The 15,848-nt window shown below is 40.4% G+C and overlaps 1 protein-coding gene across 1 annotated transcript; it reads right to left on the bottom strand.

Moving 5' to 3' along the window:
• Positions 1-6,668: 6,668 nt before the first annotated feature.
• Positions 6,669-9,089, bottom strand: LOC132040939 (uncharacterized). The gene is made up of 4 exons (XM_059431625.1): positions 8,828-9,089; positions 7,770-8,149; positions 7,531-7,665; positions 6,669-7,208 (listed from the first exon to the last, which is right to left on the bottom strand). Exons 1-4 carry the CDS (start codon positions 9,087-9,089, stop codon positions 6,669-6,671), a joined length of 1,317 nt encoding a protein of 438 aa, XP_059287608.1.
• Positions 9,090-15,848: the final 6,759 nt, after the last annotated feature.

Raw genomic sequence — 15,848 nt, 5'->3', positions numbered from 1 at the left:
TTCCCTTAAAAGGGGGGGGGGGGAGGAAAGGAGGTTACAGATAAGGAAAGAACGAAGCGATTTAAATTCGCTGCAGGACAAAGACCCTTAGTTAAGAGTTCACTCCTAATTTATTAGCCGAACTAAGGGATCAGAAACCTTAAGGGTAAGTTGAAGGAAAGAAATCATTAAGGAAGAGATTTGAGATGTTTGATATAAGTACAAGAGCTACCGTCAGCAAGCGCAAGTGCAAGAAGTCCAACTAAGGGCAAGCGGAGTTAAGCAAAAAATTCCGGTGTTAAACTGATTGATAAATAAAGTATCGCTAGGATTAAATTGACTACTATGGAAAGCAAAGGATCTTTATCGTGATATGACTAGTTTGAGGAGATCAAAAAGGAAGGAATGAGAATGAATTAAACTCTAAGAAGATGAAGTTAGGGGATATAGGTGAGAACAAGAAATTCTGAATGAAAGTATGCATCATATAAAAGTGCAAACGGCAAAGGAAGAAAGATAACCTAGATAATTCGAATAAGTTTCTGTTTTAATTAAGAAAGTGAGAAAAGTAATTACCAGTGAATGCAGGTAAGAACACAGACATTTACCTCACAGAAAACTTTACATTAACATTTGAGGAAGAATGTTTCTGAAGGGGGGGAGAATGTTACACCCCGTAGTTTCGTACGTGAAAATTTATAAGTGTTGGACGTTCTAAGTACGGTTACTGGAGTTACCTTCAAGGATATATGAGATTATATGTGCCTACCTTATGGTTACGAGGGTTTAAGTTCATATAATAAGCTATGGAAGATTTCGGGATCAAGCAAATCAAGGAAAATAAATTTGTCGGAAATTTGGAAAAAAGTTGAAAGAACTTTGGACAGAATGTTGGGTCAATTTGGAGGGGTATATCTCCTAGTATATTAAGAGTTTTAAGGTGTTTCACAAGCCTCAAGTGAAGTTCGTCGAGTCTAGTTTCCAACGCAATAAACCGCTCGTCGATACGATATTGGAGTAGAGAATTATGGACGTTACAAGTTCGGCTGATAAAGCAAAAACGTGTGCTACAGGACTGCTATAGTAATCGGGTGCTACAGTACCCGACCTGAACCACATTTATAAATACCCCTCTAACCCATTATTTTTCATCATTTTTCTCACCTCCCATACTTTTTGAGGGTTCTATAACTCTCCATAATATTCTATAACTCTCCATAACATTCCATCATCTTCTATAACACTCCATAATTCTCCATAATCCTTCCTAAGTTTTCATAATCTTCCAAAACATTTCCATATCATCAAGAGACATAAAAACCTCAAGGAAAAATTTATAAAAGATAATTGTTCTTGTTTCATCTAAAGGTGGTGTTGAACTTGATCTTGGAAAGGCTGAATAAAGTGAAGTCCTTCAACTATAAGGTATGTTCTTGCTATTATTTACATGATTAAGATGACATAAAGGTTTAGCAATTCCTGGAAAGGAAAGAATCATAGGAGAAAAATCATAAAGAGTTGAATTAAAGTTGATGGCCATGAGGTGAGTTTGAAAGAGAATTTTGGATGAATTTGAGATTAATTGAATATAATTCTTTGATTATGGTATTATGGATGTTGATATGGTTGGTTTGAATCTTTGGAGAAACATCGTGTGGGATGTTTTATGGAATATGTTGGTATTGATATGGTTGTTGATATTGTTGGTATTGTTTGGGAGTTATTTTGGTATTTGGAGGAGGTAAGGAATATTAGGGAGATGCTGCCAAAATTTCGGCAGATTTTAGAAAGATTTATTTGAAAGACTACGACAAGCGTATAAAGGCGAGTCTAACAGTAGTATAAATTTTCTTGAATATAGATTTACGAGCCTGGGAGGACAAGCGTTGAGTAGTTAAAGTTAAGGCGACCAAAAAGGTATGTTAAGACTCGTCCCTTTCGTTCAAAGGCATGATTCCTATGTTATGATTGCATAAATATTTCTACAACCTCTTTGTTTTCAAAAGCTAAAAGTTCGTGACTCTTAAAGCTTCTTATGACGTTAAACGAAAAATTTTCTATGATGATTATGACGATGATGATTCTCTTCTAGAAACTCCGAAGCTATGATTTGAGAGCATTATGAGATTATTGAGCCACTCCATGTATCTCTTGATATTACTTATTGTTGATGGTCACATCTCATTTTATTCGTTCCTTCGAGGTGAGATATAGCGAACATAACGATTCTATTTTTCAGTGCTACCTAAGTTGATGATTCTCGAGACTCCGTGACATTATCGATTTCATCATACGATGGTTAATTCTTCAAGGAATGATATAGTGACGATGGTAAGGCTAATGATGACGTTGATATCATTTATGTATTTTTATGTGTATTTATATATGTATGTATGCACCGCATCCCACTGATCAGCTGGGGATAACACCGCGCCTATATGGCCGGGCAAGATAACACCGCGCCTATATGGCCGGGCAAGATAACACCGCACCTATATGGCCAGGCAAGATAACACCGCGCCTACATGGCCGGGCAAGATAACACCGCGCCTACATGGCCGAGCAAGATAACACCGCGCCTATGTGGCCGGGCAAGATAATGTGCGCCCTATATGGCCGGGCAAGATAATACCGCGCCTATATGGCCGGGCCCCCCCCCCCCCCCCTATAGTCAGGTAAGATAACACCCGCCCCTATATGGCCGGGTAAGATAACACCGCGCTTATGTGGCCGGGCAAGATAACACCGCGCTTATATGGTCGCAATAACACCGCTCGTATATGGCCGGGCAAGATAACACCGCGCTATATGGTCGGCAAGATAATACGCGCTTATATGTAGGCAAGATAATACCGCGCCTATATGGACGGGCAGATAACACCGCGCCTATATGGCCGGCATGATAACACGCGCCTATATGGCCGGGGCATAACACCGCGCCTATATGGCGGGCAAGATAACACCGCGCCTATATGGTCGGCAAGATAACACCGCGCCTATATGGTTTCGGGTAAGATAACACCGCCCCTATATGGTCGGCAAGATAACACCGCCCCTATATGGCCGGCAAGATTGCACCGCGCTTATATGGTCGGCATGATAACATCGCGCCATATGGCTCGGGCAAGATAACACCGCGCCTATATAGTCGGGCAAGATAACACAGCCGCCTATACGGCCGTGCAAGATAACACAAGCGCCTATATGGCGGCAAGATAAGACCAAGCCTATATATTCGGCAAGACAAGACCGCGCCTTTATATAGCCGGGCAGGATAACACCGCGCCTATATGGCCGGGCAAGATAACACCGCGCCTAGATGGCCTGGCAAGATAATACTGTGCTTATATGGCCGGGCAAGATAACACCGCGCCTATATGGCAGGGCAAGATAATACCGCGCTTATATGGTCGGGCAAGATAACACTGCACCTATATAGCCGGGCAAGATAGCAACGCGCCTATATGGCCGGGCAAGATAATACCGCGCTTATATGGCCGAGCAAGATAACACTGCGCCTATATGGCCGGGCATGATAACGTCGAGTCCCGCAAGGGCCGAGTATGAATTTGACAGATGTATGTATAGTAAGTGAATGTGAATGCATATGTATGTATGTTGTGTATGGATATGTATGAAATATTTTTCCTGTAGACGAGTAGTTTACATGACAGAGATCTTAAGAAGAGTACGAGATATAATTACTTACTTATCTTATGCTATCTTCCTTCTGATATCGTACTACTACTCTTGCCTTACATGCTCAGTACATTACTCATACTGACGTCCCTTCTTGTGGACGCTGTATTCATGCCCGCAGGTGTAGATAGACGAGATGAGGATCTTTCATCGTAAGTTGCTTTCAGGTATTGGTCCCGAGTGATGGCTCCACTTCTTCCTGGAGCATTGCCGAGTCTGAGTCTATATATATGAATTGTGTTAAGGGTACGTCGGAGGCCCTGTCCCGACTTGTATACTTCAGTCATGTTCATAGAGGCTTTGCAGATAGTTCCTGTGTACAGCTTAGTCATAGTGTGACAATAGTAATGTCGGCATCATGGGTCTATTGTACACTTATTTATGCATGATATTATATTCATATATAGCCTCTTGATCTTATTGTTTTCATTTGAAACACGAAGGATGTAAGTTATATGTTGGTTCGCTCGGTTCCTGTAAGGTCTTGGGACACAATCACGCACAAGGGTGGGGTATGACAGATGATTATTATAGACAGCTATCTATTCATTAGATGGTTATGTTTTAGCGTCCTTGTATGTTGACTTTCGGATCTTTGGGGTTGTAATAGTTAGGATTTCCGCAACTTCATTTATTTATGGCATGACTAGACAGTTTGGTTATCATTATTATTATTAATATGTCCTTGAACGTTTTAATAATTGATTAATAAGATGATAATAGGGTAAGGAGATGGTTCGCCCATTAGGATATTTAGTGTGGGTGCCACTCACGGCTAATTGGGTCATGACAGAGATTGGATGGAAAAGTTTGGAGTAGACTTATAATAGAATATAAAGGATAAGGTGTTATGTTTATGGGCTATTTGGATAATTGTTGTGGAGTAACTCTTGAGCTGATTTGATATGATAACTTGTATGTATATTTCTATTGATGTTATGTTATGGTATTGGATTGGGAGGTGGGTGAAAGTGGAAATTATAGGGGAAATGCTGCACGAATTTACGCAAATTGTTTACAAGCTTAAAGAGGTATTATAAGGACCTTCAATGAGTTGTTTATGACTCTTTTTAACCTTGATGTAGATTGGCTAGGTGGCGGAGACGTACTTGGAACTGTTAACTTATGCGACAAAGGTATGTAATGGCTATCTTTTCATTTCTTTTCTTGGCATGATCCCATAGATATTAAGCGCTTATCGAATCTTAAAGAAAGAGAACTATTGTCTCGAGCTATGATAGAGATGTAACACTTCTAAGTGTGGTATTGTATCTTCCGAAGGGTTTCTATCCATTCCTGAGTTCACTATTAGTAGAAGAGTTAGAAAGAGACAAGACCACGTCTTCATATATTTCAGTTCATACTTGATATGCGCAACATGACATATATATATATATATGGACACATTCTTCGTTAGCCTAGCCACTTGGTCAATGAGACATTATTTGCATGGCCTGCGGTGTTAGTGAGACATTATTGCACGGCCTATGGGTCGGTGAGACAATATTTCGGCCACTCGGTTAGTGAGAATAATTGGCTGGCCTACGGGTCAGTGAGACATTATAATCGAGCCTACGGGTTAGTGAAACATATTGCCTGTCCGACGAGTCAATGAGACATATTGCCTGGCCTTATGGTCAGTGAGATTTTACAGTTTCCTGGCCACTTGGTCAGTGATATATATGATATTATTGTATTGCATTGCATATGAGACAGATCAGGTGAGATATTCAGGGCATTCTTTGGCCTTGAAATTATTAAGTTTTCAGTTTAGTTTCAGTTACACATTGTCCTATATACTCGGTACATTGTTTCGTACTTACATCCCTTTTGTCGGGGACGCTGCATTCATGCCTGTAGGTACAGGTAGACAAACTGACAGAACTGCCTAGTAGATAGGACCTGATATCAGCTGATTGGTGAGCTCCTTTTGTTCAGAGTTGCGTGTCTTTGAAGTCTTTCTTTTTTGTATACGGACTTGATGGGTAGGCTGGGGCCCTGTCCTGACCATGATATAGTTTCGATTTCCTTAGAGGCTTGCAGACGAGACCTGTATGTAGTATGTCAGTGTTGTAGCCTTGCCGGCCTTATGTAAATCTATTTTGATATTGTTGGTTGAGTACGTTTATAGCAGCTTCGTTGGCATGCTCCGTTACTTATATGTTTTGGGTGTGCGAGCTCGTTCAGATCAGATAGCTAGTCTTTATATATATATTCATAGTGTGGCCTTTTCGGCTTGTTGGTATTATCTCAGGCTCGTTGCTACGGAATTCCCTTTGCAGCGCGCTTCTATGGGAGAATCTTTGCAGAAGCGAACCAAGGCAACATCACCGCAGTCTCTCCTGCGGGGCTCCTCTCGCCGGGAGCGCACTCCCCGGCGGTGGCCACCCTCATGCCTGCGCGTAGACCAGAACTAGCAAAATTTGGTTTTTGACTCTCACAACCCGAATCCCGAGACTCTCCCGAAACTTCTCTGATACAAACCAATTATGCTGACACATGTAAAAATGTGCTAGGAACTCACTCGTGCACTCTAAAGTCCCAAAAGAGGTCTCGTTGACCAAGTCAACCCCGAACGGCCTAAAACCCACTTTCCAACCAAATGATGAAAATGCCTTCAAGGCCCTTGGGAACTGAATCAACTACACAACTAGCCTATATTCGATGTTCCAGGGCTAATGGAACCGACGAAATTCCCAAAGTGACACAAATACCCCCGATGATGCCTAAAGTCAACCGAGCACTTAAAGATTCTTCGCCTTAGAAACTTTCCAACTTAAGGTATTTCCGCTATCTCGGGAGTTACGCCAACCACACCCACTACACAACAATCCAAAACAAGCAAAGGAGCGGGTTCAAAAATAGGCAAAAACGAGAAAACAATCAAAACGACCTAATGGGTCGTTACATCATCCACCACTAAAACACATGTTTGTCCTCGAACATAAAAGATATGAAAAGAGAAAAGACGTACCTGGAGCATCAAAAAGTCAAGGGTACCATGGCCACATATCCACCTCAGTCTCCCAAGTAGCCTCCTCCACCGAACGACCTCTCCACTGAACCTTCACAGAAGTAATTTCCTTGGATCTCAACTTGCGAATCGGCCGATCCAAGATAGCAGCCGGCTCCTCCTCATAAGACAGGTTATGATCAAGCATCACTGAATCCCATCTAATCACATGAGAACCATCCGAAACATACTTTTTGAGCATAGAAACATGAAACACCAGATAAACACTCGACAAACCAGGAGGTAGTGCTAACTCATACACAATATCTCCAACTCTCTGAATAATCTCAAAAGGGCCAATGTAACGAGGACTAAACTTTCCTTTCTTTCCAAACCGCATCACACCATTCATGGATGTAACATTAAGCAAAACCCGATCACCCACCCTAAACACTAAATCACGAACTCTCCGGTCCGCGTAACTCTTTTGCCGACTCTGAGCGGTGAGAAGCCTCTCCTTAATAATCTTCACTTTATCCAACGAATCTTTGAGTAAGTCTATACCCCAAGGCCTCACCTAATAGGAGTCAAACCATTCAATGGGAGATCGTCTTCTCCTACCATACAAGGCCTCAAACGGAGTCATCTCGATACTCAAATGGTAACTGTTATTATAAGCGAACTCAGCCAATGGCAGGAATTGGTCCCAATGACCACCATCAATCATGCATGCTCTCAACATATCTTCCAAAACCTGGATAGTACATGCAGACTGACCATCAGTCTGAGGATGAAATGTTGTGCTCATTTGAGTCCCTCTTTAGAAATAATGTTTACAAATTCTTTCAGAAGTAAGAGGTGAATTGAGTCCCTCTTTCAGAAATAATGGAAATGGGCACTTGCAAATGAAGAATCTCAGGAATGTAGATCTTAGCCAGCTTCTCAGATGTATAAGTTGTCTGAACAGGAATAGAATGAGCTGATTTAGTCAAACGATCCACAATCACCCAAACGGAATCAAACTTACGCAAACTCTATAGCAACCCTACCACAAAATCAATGGCAATCCTTTCCCATTTCCACTCAAGAATGGCATCCTCTGAGAAATCCCTCCAGGCTTTTAGTGTTCATACTTCACTTTTTGACAATTCAAGCAATGAGACCAAAACTTCACAATATCACTCTTCATGCTACACCACCAGTAGTGTTGTTTCGAATCTCGATATATCTTCAAAGCTAACGGCAGCGCCGCTAACTCAAGGTCATGAACGGGATAGTTCTTCCCATGTACCTTCAATTGCCTGGAAACATAGGCTATGACTTTCCCTTTTTGCATAAGAACACAACCAAGAACAAACCTCGAAGCATCAAAATACACGGTAAAACCTTCTTCCTCCATGGGAAGAGTCAAAATGGAAGCTGAAGTCAACAAGGCTTTGAGCTTTTGAAAGCTCGCGTCACACTCATCCAACCATTGAAAAGGAGCAGCCTTTTGGGATAACCTAGTTAGACGAGACACTATAGCAGAAAATCCCTCAATGAAACATCGATAGTAACTAGCCAACCCAATAAAACCCGAACCTACGAAAGCTAGTAAGCCCGTCGTCCGAATAACAAACTTTCTCGGTCTTACTGTGGATCAATCATAATACCATCCTTGGACACCACGTGTCCCAAAAATGCCACAGAACTAAGCTAGAATTCATACTTTGAGAACTTAGCATAAAGCCTCTTTTCCTTCAGAATCCCGAGAACAATCCTTAAACGCTCTCATGCTTCTCCCTACTCCTAGAGTTGATGAAGAGATCGTTGATGAATATAATCGTAAAAGAGTCCAAATATGGCCGGAAGACATCGTTCATCAACTACATAAATGTTGCAGGGGCATTAATCAACCCAAATGACATAACCAAAAACTCATAATGACCATAACGAGTCCGAAATGCTATCCTATCTTAGGGATATCCTCTATTCGGATCTTAAGATGATGATACCCGGATCTCAAGTCAATATTGGAAAATACTGACGCTCCCTGAAGCTAGTTGAACAGGTCATCAATTCTAGGAATGGGATACTTGTTCTTAATAGTGACCTTGTTCAACTGCCTATAATCAATGCACATCCTTAAGGATCCATCCTTTTTCTTAACAAATAACACCGGTGCACCCCACGGGGACACACTACGATGAATAAAACCTTTGCTTAATATATCTTGCAACTGTTCTTTCAACTCCTTCAACTCTACAGAAGCCACCAGATAGGGAGGGATAGAAATGGTCCTTGTGCCTGGCTCTACACCGATACAAAAATTAATATCCCAGTCTGAAGGGACACCCGGAAGATCAACAAGAAAAACCTCTGGAAACTCTCTCACAAATGGTACCGACTCAAGTGGACGAGTCTCGACACTGGTATCACGAACATAAGAAAGATAGGCTAGGAACGCTTTCTCTACCATCCGTCGAGCCTTAAGAAATGACACAATCTACTTAGGTGGATAACCGTACCCTTCCATTCTAACCAAGAAATCTCAGGCATGGCTAAAGTAACTGTCTTGGCATGACAATCTAAGATCGTGTGGTACGGGGATAACCAATGTCACGAACCAACCGTAGGGCCATGATGGGCACCCGGAGCTAGCCTACCGAGCACCGCAAAATGTACATCCCCTAATCATATATGAGTGGGCCATGAAACTAACTCATAAATATCGTAATTGGAAGGGGCGCATGCCCAAAAGATATATATATAAATGTACATCATCAACTGTGCCCATATATAAGCTGACAAGGCTATCAAAGGATATAACACAAAAATATAGACCGAGAAGGACATAAAACATCTAGCTGTACACATTTGCCTACGAGCCTCTACATAGAATGCATAATATAGTAAGGACAGGACAGGACCCTGCCATGCCCATAAATACACAAGAGAATCATACTACTTTGAACTACAACTCCGAGTCAAGTGGAGTGCTCCTGTACCAACGCTGAAATAGTAGCCTAAGGATCTGTACCGTCCCCTGTCTACCTGCAGGCATGAACGTAGCGTCCACAAATAAAAGGACATCAGTACGGACAAAGTACTGAGTATGTAAGGCATATGAGTAACATAAATATGATATAAGAAACTGTAAGGTAAGTGAATGCAACTCGTATGTCGAATCGTCCGTAAGCGAATCATGTACATAATTACTATGCATACGAAGCGCTCGAGGACCGTGATGATATGCATGAATACTGTACATGATATATATATATATATATATATATATGTTTGTGTGTGTGTGTGTGTGCATATAACTCCTGTCAAGACATTGTGGCATCCCATCATATCGTATCAGCCATCGTCATCATCATATGACCAGCTGATCAGGTAGTGGTGCGTATATAACGCCGTCACCTTCCCCCAAACCCCATGCATATATAGATATATAATACATAATATACGCGCATATAGCGCCTGAGGGGTCTCGGGTTTGTATATGATTGTGTGTGTATATATATATATATGCAATGCAATGCAATGCGTAAAACATAATAGGAATGCAAGTAACTCTAAAGAATATACTGAATATTAAAGAAAACTTTCTGAAGATACATTATGGAACATGAATCAAATATGTTGTCCCTAACTCTAAGAGTGGAACCATTATGGATTAACGTTATGCATACGTTCGGTTCAGAAGGATCATGCCAAGGGAAAGGAAGGGATAGCCTTACATACCTTGTCGTCTTACTTAAACACACAACGCCTATTCTCCTGAGCTCAAAAATCTACATTCAAGATGATTCACGCTAAGGTTAAGTGATCGAAAAGCTTATAAGGTCAAACTAAACTATTAAGCGAGCTAACGAAATTTGGGCAGCATTTTCCCTATATTATCTACTTCCTCAAATTTGAAAACAATTCCCAACAATAATAACAACATCAACAATACCATAGCCAAGAGATTTATATTGAAATTTGACTCAAATCAATCCAAAATTCATTTTCATAAGCAACCCATACTAACAACTTCAACAGAACCCCTTCTACAGTTGTATACAGCTCTTCCTCATCATCATTATTATCCCTCATAACATGCTAAAATTTATAGCTCAAGTTAATTTACAACTCAAAATATCATCAAATTCATAGTTGAACTTTCTTTTTCACTTTCCACCTTCAATCAAATTGTATAGCAATCAAACAACCTCAACAACATGCAATAGAGATGAAAACTTACCTTAATTACACAAGAGTAAGCTCTAGATCAAATTACTTCACTAGGATAAAACCTCCAACTTCAACACCAAAGAGATAATTGAACTCCACTAACCCTAGTGAGCTTTCTAGCACTTGAATCTCTTGATCATCTAGGGTTTGGACTTAATTAGTATATGAACTTGAGAAGAAGGTTTTGGAGCATATTTGGACAAAATTTTAGGTGGAAATGGTGAAAAATGAACCTTGGAACGAATTTATAACATCAAAAGGTCAGCCGCCGACTTACTTTTTGTGGCCAATTTGATGGACCTCAGAATATTTGACGCTCCATCAAGTTGGTTCGCCAAATGGTTCACCCAAAATGACCTCACTGGAACAATTTTACGGTAGGGATGATGCCATTTGGAAGGCCGCAGAATGTTTTGTGGTCCATCAAATTGAACTGTCAAATTGTACTGCCCAAGCAATTTGTCTTAAAACACCCACAACTTTATACTCTGGCATCGTATCGACAAACGGTTTGCTGCGTTGAAAACTAGATTCAATGAACTTTGATTTGGATAGGTAATGCACACCACAACTGCTCATATTCTAGGAGATATACATCTCTCAAGTTCGACCAAAAATCCCGTCCAAAATTCTGCCAAGTTTTCCCAAAGTTCCGACAAACTTCATATCTTTAATTCGCTTGTTCTCCAATCCTTCCATAACTTACTAAGAATGAAATAAAACCCTCATAACCATAAGATAGGCACCTATAACCTTATATTTTCTTAAAGATAACTCTAGTGTCCACGATTAGGACAACTAACATCCAACAAATCTCAACGTATAAAACTGCGAAGTGTAACTCTCAGGAATTAAATAAAAATTTTGACAGAGTTTTCCCTGTAAATATAGTACTACCAGCCTATCACAACAACCCAAAATATACAATGCCACACTGGGCTACAATAAGCAATAACAACAGCGGCCTCATACGACCAATAATCATAAAAATTGAAACACTACACACCTGAAAGTAATGGTGTATCAGTCAGGACCTCCTCTGGAAGTGGAAATAAGTGTGGATATCTGGATCTCATATCTTCTTCAGCTTCCCAAGTCATTTCCTCGATATTCCTATTCCTCCAAAGGACCTTTACTAAAGCTAGTCCTCAATATTCAAACTTGTCTTTCTAGGATAGCAATGGGAACCTCTTCATATGATAGACGCTCGGTAACATTAATATCATCAACAAGTACAATTCTGGAGGGACCTCCAATACATTTACTGTTATATCCCGTATTTTGTACCTTGGAATATTTTAAGTTGGTTGCGACAAGTTATGGACAAGGCTATTTTTTTCCGACTTTGTTTTAAGGCATAAGTTGCTTATAATTTTGTTGGCATGGAATATTAAGAAAAATTTGGGGTTAAAAAGATAATTATGGAAAGTTGGTTATTTTATGAAAATGGCCATATGTGGCCATGTGTGGGGTGTGGGCCATGGGGCCACATGTGTAAATTATATTTGTAGGGGATATTTATATAAAGACCAAAGATGACAAAGCAAGGTAATTAATCATCTTTCCCACCTTAGAATATTCAAGAAGCTTGGAGAGAAAAAAAAAGAAAGAGAGAGGGGCAACCATTCGGCCATAGCTGGCCGAATATGGTCCCAAAAATTTGATCAAGAAAAATTATTTTCTTATAGTTTCTCTACTAATTGGAAGGTCCTCTACAACGTGGAGTAGTTGTTGGAGCAAGTAAATCATTCGTTGTTGCCATGTACAAAGCCAGCCGAGAAAAGGTGAAGAAGGTAAGGTTCAATCTTTATTCTCATATGTTATGTATGGTTTTGTGTAGGTCGTGGGAGGTGAAAATGAATGAAATTCATGAAATTATGGTGTGGAAGTTGTAGCCGTGTGTGTTGTGTTGTGGCCGTGTATATGTTGTATAGTGTAGGAGTGAAGAATTAATTCTATTTAGTACTTTGATTGTTGTGTTGTGAATGTTGTGATGAAAATGAAGGTATTGGATGATACAAGTTGAAGTTGCAACCGGTTGTGAGCTAATGTAGAAGTTAGTATATTGGTAATATAGCTTCTTGCATTACATGAATAATATTGTAATATGTGGTTATTAATGTAGTTCATGAATTTGGAAGAAAGAAATGTGTTGTTGTTTTCTTGAACTTGGAAGGTTTCGGGTTGCATTGTGTAGTGAATGGGCTGATTTGAATATTTTGCGGATTGTCCGAAGTGTTCTTGAATCTTGTTGAATGATCTTGGGTTAGTCTTTGAATATACGAGCATTGATGTTGACTAGAATGTATGAAGTTAAATTGAACGTAAAGGAAATGTTGATGAATTGTGTCGAAAGAGTTACTAACATTAGAATACGTTTCGAATTACTTATTGATGTTGTTGGAATGGTCGTTGGTATTGTTGTTGATGATATTGGCCGAGTTGAATTCTCGGGGATGTTGAGTTTATAGGGGAAATGCTGCCCAAATTTCTGTAGATAAAGTGCTAGTTTGGAATTGGATTACTAAGTGCTTATGACTAACGCTTGGTGTCTAACAGCGATATTGTAGATTTTGAGAAGCCGAGACTTAAATTCTGATTAGCGTAGGAAGCGGACAAGGTATGTGAAGCTTATCCCTTCTTTCTTTTGGCATGTCTTAGTGGTAAGTAGGCTATGATACGAGCCTCGGGGTAACTCCACTCTTATGATCCCAGCATGATTACGCTTCTTATTTATCTTTTAATGATGGCATTCTTAGTGTACTAAAACTATGGTACCTATGTCATTTGTGTAATTGGATTTTAAAGGTTGCATAAAGATTTTTGTTCGTAAAAGATTCTATGTCTAAAAATGTCCGTAACTTTCATAGACAGAACCGGATGGCTTTGATATGCTCATAAATGATCCTATAACGTGTAAGGCCCGTAACTTTCATAGGCGGGCTCGGATTGGTTTGACGTATGACTATGATCCCTACGGTTCCTTACTATGCTTTTGATGTTTGATATGTTTCCGAGTAGTGTCCGAAAGACATTTGATATAACGATTGTTCCGATTTTCAAATGACAGTTCGTTTAGATTATTCCATCGAGTCTTAAAAGATGATTTATGTGCATATGGTTTCTCACTACTCTGTTCGTGCGAGCTGTTACTACTTCTTTCACTGCGTCCCGGGCCAGGGCATGTTTTCGTGCAATTCTACTGCATTATTCACCGCGTCCCTCACTAGAGGGCCGGGGCACGTTATATTTACCGCGTCCCTCACTAGAGGGCCGGGGCACGTTATATGATATGATGATGATATTTATCGCGTCCCTCATTAAAGGGCCGGGCACATTATTCACCGAGTCTCTCACTAGAGGGCCGGGTATTTATATATATATATATATATATATATATATATATGATGGCATGATGACATGATGGCATGTATATGATGATTTCATTTACCGCGTCCCTCCTTAAAGGGCCGGGGCACGTTATATGTTCATGCATAAGATGATTTTACTTACCGAGTCCCTCACTAGAGGGCCGGGACACGTTATGTTTACGCATATGTACAAGATGATTTTCACTTATGTTTTTAAGTCTCATAATGACTCGGATATGACAATGACATGTATGATTTCTGTTTCAAAGGCACGTTTTACAGGTTTCGGGTTAGCATACTTGTTTCTGTAATTCCTATTTCGATTATGATCCTGTTTATGGTACTCCATGCTTTACATACTCAGTACATATTCCGTACTGACCCCCTTTCTTCGGGGGCTGCATTTCATGCCACGCAGGTACCCACAGATGAGTAGAGGACGTTAGCAGAAGATATTCCAGCTGGATTGGCGAGCTCCATTTCCTCCGGAGTGCTGCCGAGTCAGAGTGTTTATGTTGTGGCATCAGGTTCTATGTTAGAGACTTTGCAGACAGAGTCACGTACGGTATATGTCAGCTTTGTAAGCGGCTCTGTAAGCCGTTGTGCCATTATGCATTGTATTACAGCTTCCATACGATTATAGATTTTATTTGATTTGGAAGAGATGAAAAGCATGTTTGTTTTCTGAAAAACTTTCATTATGTACTCATGTCATGATTTAAGGGCCCAGCATGTTTATGAGTATCACGAGAGTCAGCGGGTTCGCTCGGCCCTAAGTAAGGGTCGGGTGCCCATCACACCCTAATAAGTTAGGGTGTGACAAATTGGTATCAGAGCGGTCCGTCCTAGGGGTTGTCTGCAAAGTCGTGTCCAGTAGAGTCCTGTTTATGGTGTGAAGCCGGCCACATTTATAAACAGGAGGCTACGGGGCATCTAGGGTGGTTACTCTTCTTTCACATCTTAGATCGTGCCATAGAGCCAAGCCATAGGAAATGAGATTCCCGACACTAACCTTTGATTGCAGCCGAAGAATGACATCGACAGAAGAAAATGACGAGCGATATTAGAAGTTACAAAGCACGCAGGTAAGCAAAGGTATGAAAGATGTATGTCGGGTAGGGTATTGAAGTATGATCGAAATACAAGCTGAAGATTAAAAGAGAAAGTAAACAAGAAAGTGTAACAGGTGCAGTTTGAGTTAGGCATACGAGGTATGTTCATCATTTTCATACTGTTGATGATAAGGGGAGCCCTGTGTGGCTGTGATATGATATGATATGTATATACACATGTATGTTGGCCCCGTGAGGCATTGTTGGTATTTCCTGCGTGCAGGTTTTGAGATAGTAAGAAATATAGAGGAAACTCTGCCGGAATTTTCCTAGAAATAAAAAGAGAGAATGAGATATAGATTTGTAATATGTCTTGAAAAGGTCGTGCCAATAGTAATGATAGAATTTGACTAAGCCACGAGTACGGCTGACATCGCGAAAGAAGTTAATTGCCGAATTGATAAGCAGGGACGAATTATGACGAGCGTATAGTTAAAGGAAGTAATAGTACGATTAAGGCAAAAGTACAGAGGAAAGGAATTGCGACGGGTATGAATGTATGGATAAGACAGC

The sequence above is a fragment of the Lycium ferocissimum genome, chromosome 12 (genome assembly GCF_029784015.1).
Source record: "Lycium ferocissimum isolate CSIRO_LF1 chromosome 12, AGI_CSIRO_Lferr_CH_V1, whole genome shotgun sequence".
Lineage (NCBI taxonomy): Eukaryota > Viridiplantae > Streptophyta > Magnoliopsida > Solanales > Solanaceae > Lycium > Lycium ferocissimum.
This window is presented reverse-complemented; position numbering and strand designations above follow the sequence as displayed.